Source organism: Balaenoptera musculus, chromosome 20 (assembly GCF_009873245.2).
Source record: "Balaenoptera musculus isolate JJ_BM4_2016_0621 chromosome 20, mBalMus1.pri.v3, whole genome shotgun sequence".
Classification (NCBI taxonomy): domain Eukaryota; kingdom Metazoa; phylum Chordata; class Mammalia; order Artiodactyla; family Balaenopteridae; genus Balaenoptera; species Balaenoptera musculus.
In genome coordinates, this window is record NC_045804.1 from 44,423,762 (window position 1) to 44,448,324 (window position 24,563).

The following is a 24,563-nucleotide window of genomic DNA, read 5'->3' on the forward strand; positions in this document are numbered from 1 at the left end:
TTTCTTTAGTTGCGGCGAGCGGGGGGCCACTCTTCATTGCGGTGCGTGGGCCTCTTACTATTGCGGCCTCTCTTGTTGCGGAGCACAGGCTCCAGGCGTGCAGGCTCAGTAGTTGTGGCTCACGGGCCCAGTTGCTCCGCGGCATGTGGGATCTTCCCAGACCAGGGCTCGAACCTGTGTCCCCTGCATTGGCAGGCAGATTCTCAACCACTGCACCACCAGGGAAGCCCCAGCTTTTGGTTTTATTGATTTTTCTCTATTGGCTTTTTGTTTTCTAATTTCATTGATTTCTACTCTCTTCTTTAGTGTTACTTCCTTTCATTTATTTTTGGTTTTATTTACTTTTCTCTTTCTAGATCCTTAAGATGGAGGCTTAGATTATTGGTTTGAGATCTGTCTTGTTTTTCCAATACAGAATCAGTGTTTCTATGTAAACACTGCATTAGCTGTATCCTACAAGTTTTATGTTGTATTTTTATTTTCACTCAACTCATTCTTTTCTAATTTTCCTTGAAACTTCTTTATTGAACCATGGGTTACTTGGGGGAAAAAAAAGTCTTTATGTGATAATTCCAACATGAGACATCTCAAAATAAATTTTTTTTTTAAGTTATCTTTCTGTTACTGATTTTAAGCCTAATTACACTATGGTCAGATTACTTATTTTATATGAATTGAAAATTTTCACAATTAAGATATGTTTTATGGCTCAGAATATGATCTCTCTGTGGGATTATCATATATGCACTTGAAAAGAATGTATATTCTGTCAGGTGTAGTATTCTGGAAATGTCATTAGGTCAGGTTGATTGATAGTGGTGTTCTACAGTGTTGTTCTGTGTGTTTTCAGACTACTTTTTCTTTAAATTTCTGAGAGGAGTGTTGGAGTCTCCCAGTATAATTATAGACTTGTCTTATTTCTCTTTTCAATTGTATCAATTTTGCTTCATTTTATTTGAAGCTCTTTTGTCAGTCAGGTGAATACAAATTTAGGATTTGATAGTGGAATCCTATCATTATGTAATGTCCTTCCTTATCCCTTGGGATTTTCCTAGTTCTGAAGTCTGTTTTGTCTGATATTAATATAGCCACTCTAGATTTCTTTATTTAATATTTTGCATTTCTTTTAGAGCAGATCTGCTGGGAATGGATTCTCTTAGTTTTCCCTTAGGTAAGAATCTCAATCTCTCTCTCTCTCTTTTTTGGCTTTCATTCCTAAAGAAGGTAGATAAAGGATTCTGTTCTGGGTTGGCAGTTCTTTCCTTTTATCACCTTTAAAAGCTATTATTCTACTTTCTGTGGACTTCATTGTTTTTTATGAAAATCTGTGGTCATTCAAATTTTTGTTTATTTTTGCTTTTTAACATTTTGATTATGATGTGTCTAGGCCTGATTTTCTTTGAATTTTTCCTGTTTGGGGTTTACTGAGCTTCTTGAATCTCTAAATTTATATCTTTTGTCAAATCTGGGAAGTTTTCTGCCATTACCAAGAAAGTTTTTTTTCTCTGCCAATTTATTTTTCCTCTCCTTATATGAATGCCAGTGATGTGAAACTTAGACAATTTGATATAGTCCTGTGAGTCACTAAGGCTCCATTCATTTCATTCAGTCATTTTTTCTTTTCCTCAATTTAGATAATATCATTTGCTCTCTCTCCAAGTTTACTGACTCTTTCCTCTATCATCTATGTTCTGTGGTTGACCCCATGCAATGATTTTTTTTTTAAATTTCTTATACTGTATTTTTCAGTTCTGAATTTCCCATGAGGTTCTTTTTTTTATAGTTTCTCTGCTGAGAATTTGTCTTTTCAGTTGTTTCAAGAGTGTTAACCATCACCTCATTTATTATGATTATAATAGCCGCTTTAACGTCTTTATGCGGGGATTTCCCTGGTGGCGCAGTGGTTAAGAATCCGCCTGCCAATGCAGGGGATGTGGGTTCGAGCCCATGTCCAGGAAGATCCCACATGCTGCAGAGCAGCTAAGCCCGTGCGCCACAACTACTGAGGCTGCGCTCTAGAGCCTGCCAGCCACAACTACTGAGCCCGCACACAACTACTGAAGCCCACGTGCCCTAAAGGCCATGCACCACAACTACTGAGCCCACGTGCTACAACTACTGAAGCCCACATAGCCAGAGCCTGGGCTCCACAACAAGAGAAGCCACCAGAATGAGAAGCCCACGCACCGCAACAAAGAGTAACCCCCACTCGCTGCAACTAGAGAAAGCGCGAGCACAGCAACGAAGACCCAACGCAGCCAAAAAAAAAGTCTTTATGTGATAATTCCAACATGCGTCATCTCAGAATAAGCATCTGTTGCTCCTCTTTTCCCTTGATAATTTGTCACATTTTCCAGTTGTGTGTGTGTGTGTGTGTGTGTGTGCTTTGTGTGTTTGTTTTTGCATGTAGAGTAATTTTGGATTTTATCTTGGACATTTTGAGTATTGTCATTTTTGATCCTGTTACTGTCCTCTGGAGAGTGTTGATTTGTTTGTTTGTTTTAGCAGACACCTACCAGTTTAGATGGCAAGTTGTCTCACTTTCTGTGGGTGGTGGCTCTAATATCAGTTCTGTTTACAAAGCCTTTGTTGTGCTCTTTGGATTTGCCCTGCATTGTGCCTCTCCGTGATAGTCTGGGACTTGGGCAGTGGTTTATATCATAGATTAGTTCTCTTTAGCGTAGCCTTTGCTGCACCTCTTTGAGTCTGTTTTACACAAACGTAAATCATTATTTGTATTGGTTTATACACAGAATTAGGGGATCTCTTTTCCAGCTCTCTCCTCTCCATGATTTCCCCCATACTCTTCAGTTTCCAGTGGCCTTTTTCCCAGTTCCAGAAAGACAGGTTTCTCTCAGCTTTTAGACCTCTGCATTGTACAGTTCCCCATGACTGGGGCTGCCCTTAAGTGAAGTGGGGAAAGAAGAGAGAGGAGGGAAAAAAATAATGGGAATTCCCCTAATACTTTCTGGATGACAGAGAGCCTGTTTTCCCAGTTTTTCTGGCCAGAGAGATTGGTTTTCTCATTGGGTTTTTCTATTGCTGGGGCAGTGCAATTCTATGGCTGAGGAGAGAAAAAAGAAAAGACCAAAAGAAGGCATTTCCCCCCACAATCTCCAGATCACAGGGTTCCCTTTTCCTGGTCCTTTGGACAGGGGGAGAATTTCTTTGTTTTCTTGTCAGCACACTGAACATAGTTTTGTAACTGAGGCCACACTCTTCTGTCAGAGACAGGAGATAAAGGAGGAAAATGGAATCAGAAAACTCATGGCCATACCCATTATTCTTCAAGTTTTGACTTCTCTCCCCAGTCATTTGTATTGCCTGTTTATGGCATGTTGATATATATCCTTTGGCCATTTATATTTTGGGGATTAGGTATTTGCTCAGTGATTTGGATGATATCTCTATCTTTAAGGAATAATAATAACGCTTAATTTTGTGTGCTCCGGATGTTTCAGTTTTTGCGTTCAACTCAATTTTTTGATATACAGATTTTTTTAATGCATTAGTCTTTTGTAAGTTAAAGTACTAATAGCCTTTTGGATGTTCTCTCTAGTTGGAGTATGTATTCTTCTAGTCTAAAAAATATTCTATTTTATTTTTCTCAAATTTAAAATTTTTTTAAATTTTGAAAGTGGTTGCTATAAAAATTCAGGTAATATAGATGTCTAGGTTAACAAGTAATGCTCTTCACAGCCCTACTTTATCAGAGAAAATAATAACATACCTTGTTTATAAATTTGCTATATATATATATATATCTTATATATATATATAAATATGTATATATACACATATATTTATATATTTTTTATATACACATATATATACACATATATATATATCTTTAAAATTAGTTAATTAATTTTTGGCTGTGCTGGGTCTTCGTTGCGGCACGCGGGCTTTTCTACTTGCGGTATGTGGGATTTTAGTTCCTGACCAAGGATCGAACCCGGGCCCTCGGCCTTGCGAGTGTGGAGTGTTAACCACTGGACCACCAGGGAAGTCCCTACATATATTTATCTTAGATTTTAAGACATTTATTTAATTTTTTAAAGTTATTACTTTGAGGTATAATATACATAAAGGCATCTATTTTAATATAGTTGGAGTTTTGACAAGAGTAATTCACTGCTGCAGTCTAATAGAAGATTCTATTACCCTAGAAAGTCCTTGTGAGCCCTTTTGTGGTCAGTTCCCCTTTTCTTCCCCCAACTGGCCCCAAACAACCGTGACTCTGTCGCAATACTAGTTTTGCCTATTTGAGAATTTTTCAGGGGAATCATACAGTTTTTACTGTTTGGTTTCTGGCTTTTTTTGCTGGAGCATAATGCTTTTGAAATTCACCTGGGTTGCTGCATGAATCAGTAGTTTTATTCCTTTTTATTGCTGTGAAAAGAATTTCATTGTGTGAATATATCACAATTTTATTATACATATATTTGTTGATAGACGTTTGTATTATATGCAGTTTTGGGCTATTATGAATAAAGCTGCTGTGTATAAGTCTTTTTGTGTGCCTTTGTTTTCATTACTTTTGAGTAAGTGATAACTAGTTAAGGAACTGTTCCATCACATAATAAATGTTTATTTAACTTGATAAGCATCTGTTAAACAGTTTTCCAGAATGGTTGTATCATTTCAAATTCCCATCCACAATGTAATGAGTTCCAGTTCTTCACTTTGTTTTTTTTGATCTTTTTATTTTTTTGGACATCTGCATGGCTTATGGGGTCTTAGTTCCCTGACCAGAGATCAAACCTGGGCCCCCTGCAGTTGGAAGCGAGGAGTCCTAAGCACTGGACTGCCAGGGGATTCCCCTAGTTCCTCACTGTGTACATTTATCATTTCTTATATTTTGTATAAGTATTTTTGATATGGATTCTTTAAGTGGGATTTTTGTGTGAAATGGTAAGTGCATATTTGATTTTGCTAGATTTTTCTCCACAGGTTTTGTACTGTTCTTGCATTACCACTGCTACTATATGAGAGTGCATATTTCTCTTCCACCCCACCACCAGTGTGTGGTGAATTTTTGCCATTCTCATAGGTACAAAATGAAATCTTAGGATAGTTTTAATTTGTATTTCTTATACTTTGAGTGATGTTGAACGTATTTTCATAGATTTCATGGTTGTTTCTTTTGTTTCTTTCTTTTTTTTTTTTTTTTTTCTTTTCTGTGAACTACCCATATCTCCTCAGGGTTGGTGGTGGTGGTGGTGGTGTTTTCTTGGGGGGGTGTGTGTGTGTGCTGTTTTTAGAAACTACATATTAAGAATGTAAGAATGTCAGGTTATTGTCTTGTTTTTTTGAAATTCTTTACATATTAGGAATACTAACCCTTTGTAAACGTAAGTTTCAAACATTTTTTTTCCAAGTTTATCATTTGTCCTTTTTGTCTGGAGTGTCTTTTTCCATGGCCCCTCCTCCCAAGTTTTTTTTTTTTTTATCCTGTTAAATATATCAGTCTTTTTCCTTATTGTTTTGGATTTGGATCATAGTTAGGAAAGTTTCTTCATTCCCTGATTACAGAGGAACTTACATTTCCTACTAGTACTTATATAGTTTCATTTTTCTAATTTTTGCATTTCTGACCCATATGTAATTCTGATATTTAGTTTGAGGAACAGGTGTTATTTTATTTTTTTCCAAATAGCTATTGGGGTCTCCCAACAACACTTACTTTTATCAAATACTTTTTTTTCCTCATTGATTTGAGAGGTTTGTTTAAGCCATTTAGCAGTAATGGTTATATAAGGTATGTGATAGGGATGTCATTATATAATTTTTATAATTTTTTCCGAATGGGTTCTTAGTTTTCTTAACAAAATTTATTTCTTCTCCTTTAATTGTATGCTAAATTCCGAGATACACATACATGGGTTTGTTTCTGGACTCTTAGATTAATGATTTACTTGTCTTATTTTAACATTCTACTGATAGCAATAGATTTGTATTATCTTTTGGTATTTGGTACAGCAGATTTTCCAGTTCCTTCATTTCTTTTTTCTCTGATTTTCTGGAGGGTGCTGTCCTTATGAATTTACTCTGTTTCTCTACTATTAACTTTAATATTTCGTATATCATACTCTCATGTATACTATTTGGTAAATATTTGTGGAAGCGAAATCATTTTAAGGGGTGTTAAAGAAGAATTAAGTGTATTCTTTTAGTTCAACAAATATTTATGTAATATTAACTGTCGGAGGTATGGTGTAGGATGTAGACAGGTAATATAAAGATGAATGAGACACATTGTGCCTACCTGTCTAGTTAAAATTTTAAACATTACATTTAATCTAAATCTTGAAAGATTTTGAGTGGGAATTCGTTAGGCAGATAGGAATATGCAAATCCTGGAACTGGTTAGAGAATTTTAATGTAAAATAATTCTTGTAATAAAGGTACTATAACTTGATCATTCAGAGTTCTTAAATAAGTCTTAAGTAACACTGCAGATTTTTTAAAAACAGGTGGATTAATTGAATAATAATACTTTTTATGGAATTTAGTTCAATCTTCTATGATCACATATTCTTAGAACTATAATTGAAACACTTTGCAGGGAACTTGCAGAGCAGGAAAATTGGTAAATGTATATGGGGCAGCCTAGAAAGTGTGTTAGAAATGAAATACAAATTAATAATTTAAATGTTTTTATTGCAGTGGAGTGTTAATTTAAGGAGGTACGAAAGGCATGTAAATATGTTTTATGTAGTTACAAAGAAGTTTTCTACCAAGAATTAAAATTGGTTCAGCTGACTTCACTAAAAATGAGACCAGTAGTTACCTGCTTAAAAGTTGTGTGAAGTGGGGGAGAATTGACTAGAGTCTAATGAAATCAATTAGGAGGCAAATGAAATACATTTTGGAGGGTTTTCTTTTTTTTTGATTGGTGAATTTATTTAGGTTAAAATAGCTGACATTTAATATAGTGCTTACTATGCCTGAGTACTAGTCTATGCTTGTATTTATTAACTCATTTAACCTTCAGAACCACTGTATTAGGTAGGATATTATTTTCGCTTTACAGATTAGGAAAATAAGGCTACTCAAGTTCACAGCTTATAAATAGTGTTGCCAGGATTCATATCCAGGTAATAACATTCCAGAACCTAGGTTCTGAAGTTTCTCAGTAATGACAGCCATTTTTTAAATTGGGTATCTGATATAGAGGAACTGATAGCAGAACCGCCAGGGAATTTATTGGTTATCTGTAATGTCTACTTATCTAATGAAGCAGATTTGATAAAGGCCATATTTTAATGTGAGTCAAGTTTACAGGGGAAGCAGTTGTCTTCATTAAATTCATTACTTTCTCCCACTGCATTTTTCTTTGGAATGTTTGTGTTAGAGTTGATTGAACACTGGCATACGGTATCTGAAAGGAAAAGAAAGACAGCTAACTGAGTTAAATCCTTTGTGTATTTTCTTATATTTGAAAATCATTAATAGATGGGAATCTTCCTGTTGTTAGAAACCTATTACGGGTACATCTTAAATTGTCATGCATGTTTTTTTAATGGTCTGTGTGTTCTATTATCTTGTCTGCCAATGGGCTCACTACCTCAGAATTAGATAAGGATTAGATAAGCCTTCCAAGATATAAAGATTTATTTAATATTTAAAAGTATATGTACGGTAAAACTTACCCTGTGTATAGTAGGACTCATTTTTTTAAGCACCACAGGTGATTGTGATGATGAGCCAGATTTAGGAACTGCTGCACTAGTAGATCACACTTCCTTCTCAGTGAAATTCTAGGCCTGAGAGAATTTTGTATATGCTATCAGAAAATGATCTTATACTAATTATTCTTAGCACCTTTTGGTTTTCCTGACTTTTTTCTTTTCTTATTTCTCTACAATAGTTTATGCCAGCGTGGCTTCATTCATACAGATGAACCAAGGATTGGGATAGCAATATAAAATTAGAATCAGACAGCTGAATGCCCAGCAGGATGCCATCAACTAACCGTGCGGGCAGCCTGAAGGACCCTGAAATTGCAGAGCTCTTCTTCAAAGAAGATCCAGAGAAGCTCTTCACAGATCTCAGAGAAATTGGCCATGGAAGCTTTGGAGCAGTGTATTTTGTAAGTGTTAAAGGCTTAATGTCAGTGACCAGGATTTACTCAAAATCCAGTCCTGGCAAAATGAAAAACAATAACATAAAGAGACAGACAGAGGCCATAGTCCATTTTATAGTCACTTGCATATGTGTGTGTGTGTGTATAATATGAAAATAGCTTTATTTATTGAGTTTCTTGGATTATTGAAAAAATGGAAACGAATATTATTTTGCTTTGACTTAGTGTTTAGAATTTTTAGCACACTGTTTTTAGGAGTCACATGACTTGCATTGCTATAGAATTAAATATTGCAGAACACTGACTTCTGTAAAGTTCCATACGGAGTGAGTTTTAGTTTTGTGGAAATCTAGGATTATTATTTGGCAGAAGGCTATGTACCAAAGTTTTTTTTTCTTGTGTGCGTATGTGTGGTTTTTTTTTGTTTGTTTTTTGTTTTTTTTAATTAATTAATTTATTTTTGGCTGTGTTGGGTCTTCGTTTCTGTGCGAGGGCTTTCTCTAGTTGCGGCAAGCGGGGGCCACTCTTCATCGCAGTGCACGGGCCTCTCACTATCGCGGCCTCTCTTGTTGCAGAGCACAGGCTCCAGACGCGCAGGCTCAGTAATTGTGGCTCATGGGCCTAGTTGCTCCGCGGCATGTGGGATCTTCCCAGACCAGGGCCCGAACCCGTGTCCCCTGCATTGGCAGGCAGATTCTCAACCGCTGTGCCACCAGGGAAGCCCCGTATGTGTGTATTTTGTACTAAAAAAACCCAGAAAACACCAGATTTGCCATTTTAACCATTTTTAAGTGTACAATTTGTGGCATTAATTATACTCACAATGTTTACAACCATTATTACCACTATCTATTTTCAAAACTTTTTCATCACCCCAAACAGAAGCTCTGTATCTATTAGCAATAACTCCTCATTTCCCCCTCTACCCAGCCGGTGGTAACCTCTAATCTACCTTTTGTCTCTATGAATTTGCCTAGTCTAGATATTTCATATAAGTGGAATCATACAATATTTGTACTTTCATGTATAGCTAATTTCACTTAGCATAATGTGTAGCATAATCACTTGGTGGGTCTTTGATGTTGTAGCATGTATCAGTACTTCATTCCTTTTTATAGCTGAATAATATTCCATTGTTTGTATATACCATGGTTTGTTTATCCATTCATCTGTTGATGGGCATTCGATTGTGTCTACCTTTTGCCTATTGTGAATAAATGCTACAGTGAACATTGGTGTACAAGTATCTGTTTGAGTCCCTGTTTTCAAATTTTGGTATGTACCTAGAAGTGAAAATACTGAATTACATAGTAATTCTATGTTTAACTTTTTGAGGAACTGCCAAACTGCACCAGAGTGGCTGCTTCATTTCCATTCCCATCAGCAGTGTACCAGTGTTCCAATTACTCCATGTCCTTGCAAATGCCTATTATTGTCTGTTATTTTGATTTTAGCCATCCTACTAGGTCTGCAGTAGTATCTTGTAGTTTTGATTTGCATTTCCCTAATGACATATGTTGAGCATTTTTTCATGTGCCTATTGGCCATTTGTGTATCTTCTTTGGAGAAATGTCTGTTCAAGTCTTTTGCCCGTTTTAAAAGTTGGGTTTTTTGTCTCTTTGTTGTTGAGTCGTAAGGGTTCTTCATGTATTTTGAATATTAAATTATTGGATACATGATTTGAAAATATTTTCTCGCATTCTGTAGTTTATCTTTTCTCTTTCTTGATAATGTCATTTGATATACAAGAGTTTAAACTTTGAATGAAATCCAGTTTATCTATTTTTTCTTTCGTTGCTCATGCTTTTGCTATCATGTCTAAGAATTCATAGCCAAATCCAAGGTCATAAAGATTTACCCCTGTGTTTTCTTCTAAGAGTTTTATGGTCTTAACTCTTCTATTTAGGTAAATGATCCATTTTGAGTTAATTTTTGTATATGTTGTGAGTTGGAGGTCCAACTTCATTTTTTGCATATGGAAATCCAGTTGTCCCAGTACTATCTGTTGACGAGACTGTTGTTCCCCACTGAATTGTCTTGACATCCTTGTCAAATCACTTGGCCATATTGTATACATTTATTTCTGAACTCTCTGTTCTATTCCATTTGTCTTTATGCTAGTACCACACTAGCATACTAGCTTTTTTTTTTTTTTTTTACTAGCATGTTTTGATTACTGTAGCTTTGTAGTGAGTTTGAGATCAGGAATAACTTTATTATTCTCTTTAAGGACAGTTTTGGCTATTTGGGACCCCTCCCAATTCCATATGAATTTAAAGACTAGCTTTTCCATTTCTGTGAAAAAGCCTGTTGGAATTTTGATAGGGATTGTTTAAATCTGTAGATCATGTTTGGTAGTATTGGCATCTTAACAATATTAAGTCTTACAATCCATGAACGCAGCATGTCTTTCTAAACATTTATTTAGGTCTTATTTAATTTTGTTTAGCAATGTTTTGTACTGTTCAATGAACCATGTTCTGATGAACCTACATTGACGTAGCATACTCATCATAGTTTATATCAGGGTTCATTCTTAGTCTTGTACATTCTTTGGGTTTGGACAAATGTATAATGACAAGTATCATTATAGTATCATATAGAGTATTTTCACTGCCCTGAAAAAAGCTCTGTGTGCAGGTTTTTGTGTAGACGTAAGTTTTCAATTCCTTTAAGCAAATACCAAGTGCTATTGCTGGATAAGTAAGAGTATGTTTAATTTTGTAAGAAACTGCCAAACTATGTTCTGAAGTGGCTGTTCCATTTTGCATTCCTGCCAGCAGTGAATGAGAGTTCCTGTTGTTCCACATCCTCACCAACCTTTGGTGCTATCAGTGTTCCAGATTTTGGCCGTTCTAATTAGTGTGTAGCGTTATCTCATTGTTATTTCCATTTCCCTGATAATATATGATGTGGACCATCTTTACAAATGCTTATTTGCCACCTGTATATATTCTTTGATATATACAGATATATACCTGATATATAGACCTCTGTTAAGGTCTTCGGCTCAATTTTTTAATCAGGTTGTTTTCTCATTTAAGGGCTTTTCTTTTTTGGGAAATTTTTGATGACTTATTCAATCTCTTTACTAGTTATAGTAAGTAATAATAATAATAAGTAATACTATTCAGGTTTCCTATTTTTTCATCCTTTAGTCTTGGTAGGTTTTGTTTTTAGGAATTTGCCCATTTTGTCTAATTTGTTTGCATAGTACTCTTATAATCCTTTTTATTTCTGTAGAATCAGTAGTAATGTTCCCACTTCCATTTCTAATTGTAGTAATTTGGGTCTTCTCTTTTTTCTTAGTCTGTGTAGGTAAAGGTTTATCAATTTTGTTGATCTTTTTGAAGAACCAACTTTTGATTTCAATGATTTTCTCTATTTTTTGATTCTTTCACTTATCTCTGCTTTAATCTTTATTATTTCCTTCCTTCTGCTAGCTTTGAGTTCAGTTTGTTTTTCTTTTTCTGGCTTTTAAGTTGTAAAGTTAGGTTGTTAATTTGAGATCTTTCTTGTTTTTTAATGTGTTTATAGCTATAAATTTCCTCCTGAGCACTTCTTTCACTTGGTTCCATAAGTTTTGGTATGTTGTATTTTTGTATTAATTCAGCTCTCAGTATTTCTAATATGCCTTGTGACTTCTTCTTTGATACATTGGTTGTTTAAAAGTGTGCTGTTTAATTTTTACAATTTTGTGAATTTTCCATTTTTCCATTTTCGTTATTGATTTCTTTTTTTTTTTTATTTTTATTTATTTATTTTTGGCTGTGTTGGGTCTTCGGTTCGTGCGAGGGCTTTCTCCAGTTGCAGCAAGCGGGGGCCACTCTTCATTGCGGTGCGGGGACCGCTCTTCATCGCGGTGCGTGGGCCTCTCACCATCGCGGCCCCTCCCGTTGCGGGGCACAGGCTCCAGACGCGCAGGCTTAGTAGTTGTGGCTCACGGGCCCAGCCACTCCGTGGCATGTGGGATCTTCCCAGACCAGGGCTCGAACCCGTGTCCCCTGCATTAGCAGGCAGATTCTCAACCACTGCGCCACCAGGGAAGCCTCGTTATTGATTTCTGACTTTATCCCATTGAGGTCAGAGAAGATACTTTGTATGATATCTATCTTTTAAAATCTACTGAGACTTGATTTTTGGCATAACATATGGTCTGTCCTGAAAAATGTCCCATGTGCACTTGAGAAGACTGTGTATTCTATTGTTGTGTATAGAATGCATATTCTGTTAGATCTAGTTGGTTTATTGTGTTAAGTCCTCTATTTCCCTGCTTATCTTCTGTCTGGTTGTCCTCTCCTTTATTATGAGTGGGTTATTGAAATCTCCAACTATTATTGTAGAACTGTATATACTTACTTATCTGTCCATAGGTGTGTAAATGTTTATAATTGTTATACCTTCTTGCTGTAGTGAACCTTTATTAATAAATAATGTCCTTCTTTGTTTTTTATAACCTTTTTTGATTTAAAGTCTTTTGACTTACAAGTCTTTTTGTGGACCCAATCTTTCATTTCTTTTAAGTAAATACCTAAGATTTGTTGGAGTTGTTGGATCATAGGGCAGGTGTATGTTTAGTTCTATGCCAATTGCCAGACTTTTTCACTAAGTAGAAAGTTTACATTCCCATATACAGTGTATGAGAATTCTTTTTGCTCCATATCCTTGCCAGCATTAGATATTGACAGTCATTTTAATTTGAGTTATTCTGGTGGGTGTGTAATTGTATTTCAGTTAGGTTTTAATGTACGTTTCCCTGCTGATTGATGATGTTGAGCTCTTTTTCATAGACTTAATGATCATTCACGTATCTTTGGAAGTATCTGTTCAAATATTTTGCCCATTTTTTGAAAATTGGGCTTTCTTTTTAAATTGAGTTTGTAGAATTTCCAGGATACTTGGTCAATCAATATATGTTTTGTGAATATTTTCTTCTAGTATGTGCACTGGAAAATTATATATATTCTGCAGTTTATTGGGTGTGATTATCTATGTATGTCAAGTAGGTAACATTTGTTGGTTATATTCTTCAGATCTTTTGGGTCCTTTCTGATTTTACTAGTTTGTTTTTGGTCTGTGTGTTCTATCAGTATTTAAAAATCTCCACTGATAGTGGATTTATCTATTTTGCTTTTTAGCTGTATCTTGTTTTACTTTATACATTTCTGACCTATGTTACTGGGAATGTACAAATTTAGGATTATTGTATCTTGTTGAATTGTCCCATTATCATTAAAATTCCACTCTTTACCTTTCTTAGTATTTCTTGCTTTAAAATCTACTTTGATATTAATGATAGCTTTCTTTGGCTAATGCTTATGTAGTGTATTTCTTTTTCCTTTTCATTTATTATTTCTGGAACTTTATTCTAAAGTATTTCTCATCTTTGTTGTTTTTTCCTCCACGAATTTTTTTCCACTTTTATTGTGATATAATTGACATATAACATTGTGTAAGTTTAAGGTGTACAGCGTGTTGATTTGATACATTTATATATTGCAAAATGATTACTACTATATCATTAGCTAACACCTCCATCCCATCACATAATTACCATTTCCTTTTTGTAGTGAGAACATTTATGATCTACTCTTTTAGCAACTTTCATATATATAATAAAGTATTATTAGTTGTAATCCCCATGTTGTACATTAGATTCCCAGAATTTGTTAATCTTATAACTTGTACCCTTTGATCATTATCTTCCCTACCCCCAACCCCTGGTAACCATCACTCTATTCTCTGTTTCTCTGAGTTCAGCTTTTTTAGATTCCACATATAAGTGATAATAAACAGTATTTGTCTTTCTCTGTCTTACTTATTTCACATAGCATGACGCCCTCACGTTTCATCCAGGTTGTTGCGAACAGCAGAATTTTCTTCTTTTTCATGGCTGAATAATATTCTGTTGTTTGTATGGGCACACACTGCATCTTCTTAATCCATTCCTCCTTTGATGGACACTTCAAGATATGGTTGTTTCCATGTCTTGACTATTGTGAATAATGCTGTAATGAACATGGAGGTGCAGATATCTCTTCAAATTGCAATTCCCATTCATTTGGGTATATATCCAGAAGTAGGATTGCTGGATCATATGGTAGTTCTATTTTTAATTTTTTGAGGAGCCTCCATACTGTTTTCCATAGTGGCCATACCAGTTTATGGCCACTGCACACTCTTGCCAACACTTGTTATCACTTGTCTTTTTCATAATAGCCATTCTGACAGGTGTAAGGTGACGTATCATTGTGGTTTTGATTTGCATTTCCCTAATGATTAGTGATATTTTCATGTACCTGTTGACATACGTCTTCTTTGAAAAAATGTCTATTCAGGTCCTCTGCCTATATTTTAGGTTGGTTTTTTGTTTTTGTTTGTTTTTTGCTATTGAGTTTTATGAGTTCTGTATATATTTTGGGTATTAACCCCTTATCAGATACATGATTTGCAGATATTTTCTCCCATTCCATAGATTACCCTTCCATTTTGTTGATTGTTTCTTTTGCTGTGCAGAAGCTTTTTAATTTGATGCAGTCCCACTTACTTAATTTTGCTTTTGTTGTTTGTGCTTTGGGTGTCATATCCAGAAAATTGCTGCCAAGACCAATGTCAAGGAGCTTTTTCTCTATCTCATCTTTGTTTTAATTGGAGTGTTTTGCCCATCTATATTTGATGCTATTACTAACATAGTTGCACATAAGTCTGTTTTCCTATTTGATTTTTGTTTGTCCTATCTGTTCTTTCTTTATTCCTCATTCTTGCTATCTTTTGAATTAATCAAGTGTTTATTGTTCTTTTGTTTTAAAATATAGGTTTTAATTCAGGTATGGAAAGACCAAAGATCAGTTAACAACTGCCATTGAAAAGATAGTTTAGGGATTTCCCTGATGGTCCAGTGGTAAAGAATCCCCCTTTCAATGCAGGGGACAGGGGTTCGATCCCTAGTCATGGGACTAAGATCCCACATGCCATGGGGCAACTAAGCCTGCGCACCACAACTAGAGAGAAGCCTGAGTGCTGCACAACTAAGACCCGATGTAGCCAAAAATAAATAAAATAATAAGTCTTTAAAAAAAAAAAGAAAAGATAGTTTATTATACTCACAGATTCCAAGAGAAGAGGGCATGCCATGCCAGAGAGGGCCACTTGGGGAAACACTGGTATAAGTGAGAAAGCAAGGGAAAAAGCATGGGCAAGAGCCTTTATTGTGGTTTCTGTGGGAATAAACAAGTGAAGCAGGGTAAGCAAGTTTTGGATTAACTACTTTAATTTCAGCAGGCTGTGGGTAGAGGGGATGTCCCTAGTTGTCTGGTTCTCGGCCCTGTGGTGATTAGAATATGGTGTAGGGGCCCATAGTGTGAAGTCATTGGAGATACAGGCTTTGGATTTGTGGTTTGTATATGAAAGAAGTGCTTGTTTTTTCTCTCTAGGAATTAGCTAGCTCTGGGAGTGTAGTCTCTTCCTGTTAGCAAGGCCCTAGCTGTCAAAGCATCAGATTACAGCAATTTAGAAGATATGATTAATATATTTTTTTCTCACATTAATCTTTTGGTTATACAGTCCTTTATTATTAATTGTTACCCTAGAGATTATACTATATATTCTTGACTTACTATAGTTAACTTAAATGAGCACTTTTACCACTTCTCAAACAATGTAAAAACTGTACAGTATTTCAGCTCTTTCTCCTGTGTTTTGTGAAGTTTTTCTCATATATTTTACTTCTAAAATGTCCATTTGATTCCCTTTTTTTTTTTAATATTTTATTTATTTATTTGGCTGCTCTGGGTCTTAGTTGTAGTGTGTGGGATCTTCATTGAGGCATGAGGGATCTTTATTTATTTATTTTTTTAGTTGCAGCATGCGAGATCTTTTAGTTGTGTGCAGGATCTTTTAGTTGTGGCATGCGGAATCTTTAGTCGCGGCATGTGGGATCTTTAGTTGTGGCATGCAAATTCTTAGTTGCAGCCTGTGGGATCTAGTTCCATGACCAGGGATCAAACCTAGGCCCCCTACATTGGGAGCTTGGAGCCTTAGCCACTGGACCAACAGGGAAGTACCCCCCCCCTTTTTTTTTTAAGACTGTCAGTAACTCCAGTATTTGAGTCCCCATTGGGCCTATTTATATTTCCAGTTTTTTCCTTTTCAGTATTTGGTCTACTTTTTAGCATGCCTTACAATTTGTGATTGGTTACTCTTCTTTGTAGAGGAGAATTTGTAGATGTTTTGGATGGTTCTACTTTTCTTCAAAGACAGTTGTGGTTTCTTTTGGTAAGCTGATAGTATAGTGTTGAATCACCTTGAGGCTTGGTTTTAGGCTTTATTAGGGCTAGTTGATGTCAGTTTTGCCCTTATTACTAGGCCTTTGCCCTTACTCTTAAACCATGGCTCTTCTAGAATCCCAACTGACTGTCTAGGGTGTCTATCAAAGCTCAAGCAGGGCTTCCCTGGTGGCGCAGTGATTAAGAATCCGCCTGCCACTGCAGGGGACATGGGTTTGAGCCCTGGGCTGGGAAGATCCCACATGCCGCAGAGCAACTAAGCCAGTGCACCACAACTACTGAGCCTGTGCTCTAGAGCCCGCGAGCCACAATTACTGAAGCCCACACGCGTAGAGCCCGTGCTCCACAAGAGAAGCCACTGCAATGAGAAGCCTGCACACTGCAACGAAGAGTAGCCCCCACTCGCTGCAACTAGAGAAAGCCCGTGCGCAGCAACGAAGACCCAACGCAGCCAAAATAAATTAAATAAATAAATAAATAAATTTATTAAAAAAAAAAAAAAGCTCAAGCAGTTTGGTGGGGTTTGAATTCCAACCTCCTTCTCTCCAGCACTTTTTGTCTTCTGAAAGCTCTGCTTATCTCTTTAGTCTTCCAACTGCTGTTTTCTTTTGGGTTTCTGGGAGTCTTAGGCAGTATATACTTAGTAGTTGACTGTTTACTTGAGGAGAATTCGCAGATTTTCGAGCTGCTGCTTTTCAGCTCCCTCTTCTGTGATTATGCCTTTTTTTCCAATATATTAACCTTTAAAAACATTGAAATATTGTTGATTTACAATATTATGTTAGTTTCAGGTGTATAGCAGAGTGATTCAGTTATATATATTTCAGATTATTTTTCATTACAAGTTATTGTAAGATATTGAATATAGTTCCCTGTGCTATACAGTAAATCCTTGTTGCTTATCTATTTTAGGTATAGTAGTTGGTATGTATTAATCCCACACTCCTAATTTATCTCTTCCCCCCTCGCTTTCCCTTTTGGTAACCAAAAGTTTGTTTTCTATGTCTGTGAGTTTGTTTCTGTTTTGTATGTAGATTTATTTGTATTATTTTTTAGATTTCACGTATAAGTGATATCATATAATATTTATCTTTTTCTGTCTGACTTGACTTTGTATGCTATTTTCTACATCATTCATGCTGTTGCAAATGGCAATATTTCACTCTTTTTTGTGGCTGAGTAGTATTCCATCATGTATATACCACATCTTCTTAAACCACGATTGTGCTTTTTAAGTTCCAGGTGCTTTGGAAGCTCCTATCTCTGGCCTCTCTCCTCAGCCTAGCTTCCTCCTTGGACTCTTGTTTTCCTGTTATACCACAAGTTCAGGGATGAAGCTGGAGTAAATTTATTGCTCACGTTGGATACTGTTCTTCTCTCAAGGCTTCTAGTCTTGAAAGCTTTGCCTACGTTTGTTGCTCTCCAGTAGTTTCATACAATTGTTTTACATACACTGACTGCTTTGATTCTTGTTTGGGCTTTTGGGACAGTCTAACAGAAACATGGCAAAAATTAGTGGTGAAATTTCCCTTGATTTATGTTTGATATTATTTGTACTTGCGTAGACTTTTCATATATCCTACTCTAAAGATATGTGTTTTTAGTTTTTTATTTTTATTTATTTATTTATTTACTTATTTATTTATTTTTGGCTGCATTGGGTCTTCGTTGCTATGCACGGGCTTTCTCTAGTTGCGGTGAGCGGGAGCTACTCTTCGTTGCGATGCGTGGGCTTCTTATTGCAGTGGCTTCTCTTGTTGTGGAGCACAGGCTCTAGGTGCGCGGGCTTCCGTAGTTGTGACGTGTGGGCTCAGTAGTTGTGGCTTGTGGTCTCTAGAGTGCAGGCTCAGTAGTTGTGATGGCATGGGCTTAGTTGCTCCACGGCATGTGGGATCTTCCCAGACCAGGGCTCAAACCTGTGTCCCCTGCATTGGCAGGAGGATTCTTAACCACTGTGCCACCAGGGAAGCCCAAGATATGTGTTTTTGGAGCAATTGGTCTTTCATTGATATTGAAAAGTAGAGAATTTCAGTAGGTTTTCTGTCTTCTTCAGACCTGCCCATATGATCTATCCAGTGAGGAATGTTATTGTCCTTTTCCTTTCGTTAAAGGGACTGAATTAAATCACATATTAGCAAATTATCAATGATTTTAAAATTTTAAATAAAACTATAAAATTGCATTATCCAAAATCCAGAACTGAAGTGGGTGTGTTTTGAATTAAGGTTGTAATGAGAACTAAGGATGGGATCAGAGAAAGGTAAAAAGGAAAGACAAGCAAGGGCTCCTGAAGGGAGCCTCCTCCACTAAATACTAAAAAATGTAGGCTTTATTCTGAAGTCTTGAGGGAACACTGAAGTGCAACAGAAATATTATATTTCCATTTATGACATAGAAAGTTTATTTTTGTAGCAGTGTAGAAGAGAGATTGGCAAGTGTCAAAGATCAAAGAAGGGAGGCTGATTATGAAGATTTTATAATTGGAAAGAAATGCTGAGAGCTCAAACTAGATGGTGGCAGTGAATTTAAAGCTTAAATTGATAGAATCAAAAGAACTTGTTTTCTGACAAGATAAGAGGGTGGACACTGTGGTGCCTCACTCACGGAAGAGAATTATTTACTGGGGATGGGGTAGTGGTGGGCAGGGAGAGATTCTCTAGTGCTTGGACCTCCTTGTGCAGTATTTCTGGGTTTGTCCTACCCAGGCTGGATTATTTCAGAGAGCTTTGGTTGGGAGAGAAAGTCTCATAGTCCCAGAGTTAAGTATAGGAGGGGCAACAAAAGCTAATTGGTTTAAGCTAGATATCAGGAGCTGGCTTAGGAGAGACCTGGTGGTTAAACACAATGGGTGATCCTGGATTGGGAAAAAATTCCTATAAAGGACATTGAGATAATTGGTGAAATTTGAATATGGACTATATATGCACTGTATAATAGTATTATATCAATGCTAAATTTCCTAAATTTGATCTATTGTTTTTCAAGAGAATGTTCTTGTTCTCAGGAAATATATGAAGTTCTTTGGAACCAACGGTAGGAATTTATCTCAAGTCCTATTCAATAATAAAAGAATGATAACGTAATGATAACAGTATATATTTTTAGATAAAGAGTTTCAAAGCAAATGTGGCAAAATGTTAACCAAGGATTTATCTATAGTAGGTGCCATGCTATAGCTCATGGTCCAGCCTGTGAACTATTTTCATTTAACTTTCAAACTAAGAATGATTTTTACATTTGGAAAAACAAAAGGAAGAGTATGCAACAGAAAAAGAAGAAATGTATTTGGCCCACAAGGCCTAAAATGTTTAATATCTTGATCTCCACGCTCCCAACGCAGGGGGCCCGGGTTTGATCCCTGGTCGGGGAACTAGATCCCACATGCGTGCTGCAGCTAGGAAGTGTGCATGCCACAACTAAAAGATCCCACATGCTGCAACTAAGACATGGCGCAGCCCCCCCAAAAAATGTATATATATATGTATATAAAGAAAAGAAACCTAGGTTCTGGTTAGGACCACTTGAGGAACCATTGCATGGAAGCTTAGAGGAGTCAGGGGCAACTGCTCAGAGCAGGTGTTTTCTGTTAATTGTCTTGATGTCTGGGAAACATGTACCATATAGATGAGCATAGTTTGACTGTAGCTCACAATTGACTAATTTTGCTGTCATTCTATTTCTAGGTCACTAACCTTCATATTTTGTAGTATTAGATAAACCCATGTGGCAGTGTGTGTATGTGTGTGTTGCATATGTGAGTGTGCACACTTAAAAGTGTGCTTCTGATTTTATGTGCTCTCTCGCCCCAGCCTCATGACAGGGCTAAATGTGCAGTGTCTTTCTATAGTGTATATACAGGAAGGACCTTCTCATCAAATTTTTTTAGGTGACTAAAAATAGTTCTTAAAATATAGGTCTGAATTTTCATCAATTGACAGTAGGGGTCACCTTAAATTTAAGAATACTTCAATTGAGCCAGGTATTCTGGCTGTCTTCAGACAAGCTAATCAAGGACTGGCATCATAATAAGTGTTTGAAACCAAACCAAAGAGTCAGATATCCATAAGGACCACTATCTCTAGATTGCCAGGAAGATAAACGTTCTCTTTTAGTTTCCAGTACCTTACATAGAACCAACATGATGTCTGTAGATGGGCCATAGAACACTGGCTTTGGAACCAAGCTTCCTAACAAATGTGGCAGACCATGTATGATCCCAGTGAAGTCATTTATTTACTTTGTAAAAGTTTTTTTCTTTATTTTAAAAACTGAGATGTAATATTTACCTCTTATTTCCTAGTGTAAGATTTTATTAATCTGTATTCTTTTAGGGGCTTGGCAAGCTTTATATTTTCAATGGTACAGCAAATTGTTTAATGTTTTAAGAAAAAAGATATAAATATAAAAAAGGGCTTCCTTGGTGGCGCAGTGGTTAAGAATCCGCCTGCCAATGCAGGAGACAGGGGTTCGAGACCTGGTCCAGGACGATCCCACATGCCGTGGAGCAACTAAGCCCGTGCGCCACAACTACGGAGCCTGTGCTCTAGAACCCGTGAGCCACAACTACTGAAGCCCGTGCACCTAGAGCCTGTGCTCCACAACAAGGGAAGCCACAGCAATAAGCCTGTGCACCACAACGAAGAGTAACCCCTGCTTGCCACAACTAGAGAAAAGCCCGCGTGCAGCAACGAAGACCCAGTGCAGCCAAAAATAAATAAATAAATTTATTTTTAAGAAAAGAATTATAGAAAGACAGTTTACATATAATTAATTGATATGGTGATTTCAGAACATTCTTATTAATTCATTAAAATAGCTCCCAAATGGATAGTCACAGTTTCCTGGTCTGTAACAAAATGATTGGTTGTATATATTGTCTTTTTTTGCTCTTTACAGCATGAAGTTTGTCCTTAGGCCTGTAGCCAATTTTACCTTTATTCTTTTACTTTCAGATGGTGAGAAGAGATAACATGTAGTATTGTGCTCTTATTTAATTACTCATAGCTCATTTAATTCTGTTCTAAATAGTATTTTAATTTTTTTATTTTTTGAATTATAATGGACCTGCAATACTATGTTAGTTCCAAGTGCACAACATAGTGATTTGATATTTCTATATGTTACAAAATGGTTACCATGATAAATCTAGTTACCATCTGTCACCATACAAAGTTATTACAGTATCATTGCCTGTATTCTTCATGCTGTACATTTCATCCCTATGACTCACTTAGTTTCTAACTGAAGGTTTGTACCTCTTAATCTCCCTCACCTGTTTCACTCATCCCCTCACCCCCATCCCCTCTGGCAAACCACCTGTACCTTCCCTGTATCTATGAGTCTGTTTCCAGTTTGTTTGTTTTGTTTTTTAGATTCCACATGTAAGTGAAATCATATATTTGTCTTTCTCTGTCTGACTTATTTTACTTAGCATAATATCCGCTGGGTCCATCCATGGTTTCACAAATGGCAAGATTTCACTCCTTTTTAATGGCTTAGTAATACTCCATTTTATTTATACACACACACACACACAGACACACACCATTATATATATGTGTGTATGTATATATGCAGCATGTCTTCTTTATCCATTGGACACTTAGGTTGCTTCCATATCTTGGCTACTGTAAATAAAACTGCAGTGAACATGGGGGTGCGTATAATCTTTTCAAATTAGTGTTTTTGTTTTCTGCGGAAAAATACACAGAAGTGGAATTGCTGTATTGTCTAGTAGTTCTATTTTTAATTTTTGAGGAAGCTCCATACTGTTTTCCATAGTGGCTGCACCAGTGTACATCCCCAGCAATAGTGCACGAGGGTTCCCTTTTCTCTACATCCTCATCAACACTTGTTATTTGTTGTCTGTTTAATAGCCATTCTGACAGGTGTGAGGTGATATCTTACTGTGCTTTTGATTTGCATTTCCCTGATGTATCTGTTGGCCACCTTTATGACTTCTTTGGGAAAATTTCTATTCAGGCCCTCTACCCATTTTTTAATTGGGTTATTTGTTTTGATGTTGAGTTGTATGATTTCTTTGTATAATTTGAATATTAACCCCTTATCACATATATCATCTGCAAATATCTTCTCCCATTCAGTAGGCTGCCTTTTCATTTTGTTGACAGTTTCCTTCCCTGTGCAAAGCTTTTTAGTTTCATGTAGTCTCATTTGTTTATTTTTTGCTTTGTTTCCCTTGCCTGAGAAGACATATCTGAAAAAATATTCCTAAGACTGATTTCAAAGTGTGTACTACCTATGTTTTCTTCTAGGAGTTTTAATCCATTTTGAGTTTATTTTTGTATATGGTGTGAGAGAGTAGTCCAATTTGATTCTTCTGCATGTAGCTTTCTAGTTTTCCCAACACCATTTATTGAAGAGGCTGTCTTTTCCCCATTGTGTGTTCTTGCTTCCTTTGTCATGGATTAATTAACCATATAAATGTGGGTTAGTTCTGGGCTCTCTGTTCTCTCTTATTGATCTATGTGTCTGTCTTATGCCAGTATCATAGTGTTTTGGTAACTGTAGCATTGTGGTATAGTTTGAAATCAGGGAGCATGATACCATCAGCTTTGTTCTTCTTTCTTAGTATTGTTTTAGCTATTTGGGGTTTTATGTTTCCTTACAAATTTTAGAATAATTTGTTCTAGTTCTGTGAAAAATGCCATTGGTATTTTGATAGGGATTGCATTGAATCTGTAGGTTGCCCTGAGTAGTATGGGCATTTTTAACAATACGAATTTCTCCAATCCATGAGTAAATACATCCTTCCTTTTGTTTGTGTAATCTTCAATTTCTTTTATCAATGTCTTATAGTTTTCAGAGAACAAGTCTTTTACCTCCTTGGTTAGAATTATTCCTAGGTTTTTTTTTTTTGATGTAATTGTAAATGGGATTGTTTTCTTAATTTCTTTCTTTTTTTGATAGTTGTTATTTGTATAGAAACTCAAGAGACTTCTGTACATTAATTTTGTATCCTGCAACTTTACTGAATTCACTGTTGAGTTCTAATAGCTTTTTGGTGGCATCCTTAGGATTTTTTTATATATAGTATCAGGCCATCTGCAAAAAGTGATAATTTTGCTTCCTCCTTTCCAATTTAGATGCCTTTTATTTCCTTTTCCTTCCTAATTGCTCTAGCTAGGACTTTTAGTACTATGTTGAATAAAAGTTACAAGAGTAGTCATCCTTGTCTTGTTCCTGATCTTAGAAGAAAGGCTTTCAGCTTTTCACCATTGTGTATAATGTTGGCTTCAGGTTTGTCATATATGCCCTTTAATATGTTAAGGTATATTCCCTCTATACCCACTTTGTTGAGAGTTTTTATCATAAATGGATGTTGATTTTTGTAAATCTTGCTGGCCTTGTAGAATAAGTTCAGAAGCATTTCTTCCTCTTCAGCTTTTTGGAATAGTTTGAGAAGGATAGGTGTTAACTCTTCTTTAAATGTTTGGTTGAATTCACCTGTGAAGCCATCTGGTCCTGGACTTTGTTTCTTGGGAGTTTTTTGATTACTGATACAGTTCATTACTGGTAATCGGTCTCTTCCTATTTTCTATTTCTTCCTGATTCATTCTTGGGAGATTGTATGTTTCTAGGAATTTATTTATTTCTTCTAGGTTGTCCATTTTATTGGTGTATAATTGTTCATAGTAATCTCATTTATAATACATTTGTAGTCTGTGATGTCAGTTGTAACTTCTCTTTCATTTCTGATTTTATTTATTTGGGCCCTCTCTTTTTTTCTTAATGTGAATCTGGCTAAAAGTTTATCAATTTTGTTTATCTTTTTGAAGAACCACCTCTTATTTTCATTGATTTTTTATGTTGTATTTTTAGCCTTTATTTATTTCTGCTCTGATCTTTATAATTTTTTCATTCTACTAACTTTGGATTTTGTTTGTTCTTCTTTTTCTAGTTCCTTTACATTTAAGGATAGGTTGTTTATTTGAGATTTTTCCTGTTTCTCGAGGTGGGCTTGTATTGCTATAAACTTCCCTCTTAGAACTGCTTTTGTTATGTCCCATAGCTTTTGGTTCATTGTATTTCCATTTTCATTCGTCTCCAGGTATTTTTTTATTTTTTCAGTAACCCACTGATTACTTAGTGTTTAATATCATATAGTTTAGCTTCCATGTGTTTGTGTTTTGCAGTTTTTTTCCTGTAATTGATTTCTAGTCTGATAC

General features: G+C 36.0%; 1 protein-coding gene across 4 annotated transcripts in view; it reads left to right on the forward strand.

Annotated features, from left to right (window-relative positions):
* TAOK1 (TAO kinase 1) overlaps nucleotides 1-24,563 on the forward strand; it is a 168,181-nt gene that overhangs the window by 52,343 nt on the left and 91,275 nt on the right. For all 4 annotated transcript variants that reach the window (XR_005018012.1, XM_036838324.1, XM_036838323.1 and 1 more), the window contains one exon: nucleotides 7,874-8,095. Coding sequence is in view for 3 of the 4 variants with exons in the window: in XM_036838324.1 (XP_036694219.1) it covers nucleotides 7,952-8,095 (144 nt within the window). In the remaining variant the exon portion in view is untranslated. The remainder of the gene's footprint in view (nucleotides 1-7,873; nucleotides 8,096-24,563) is intronic.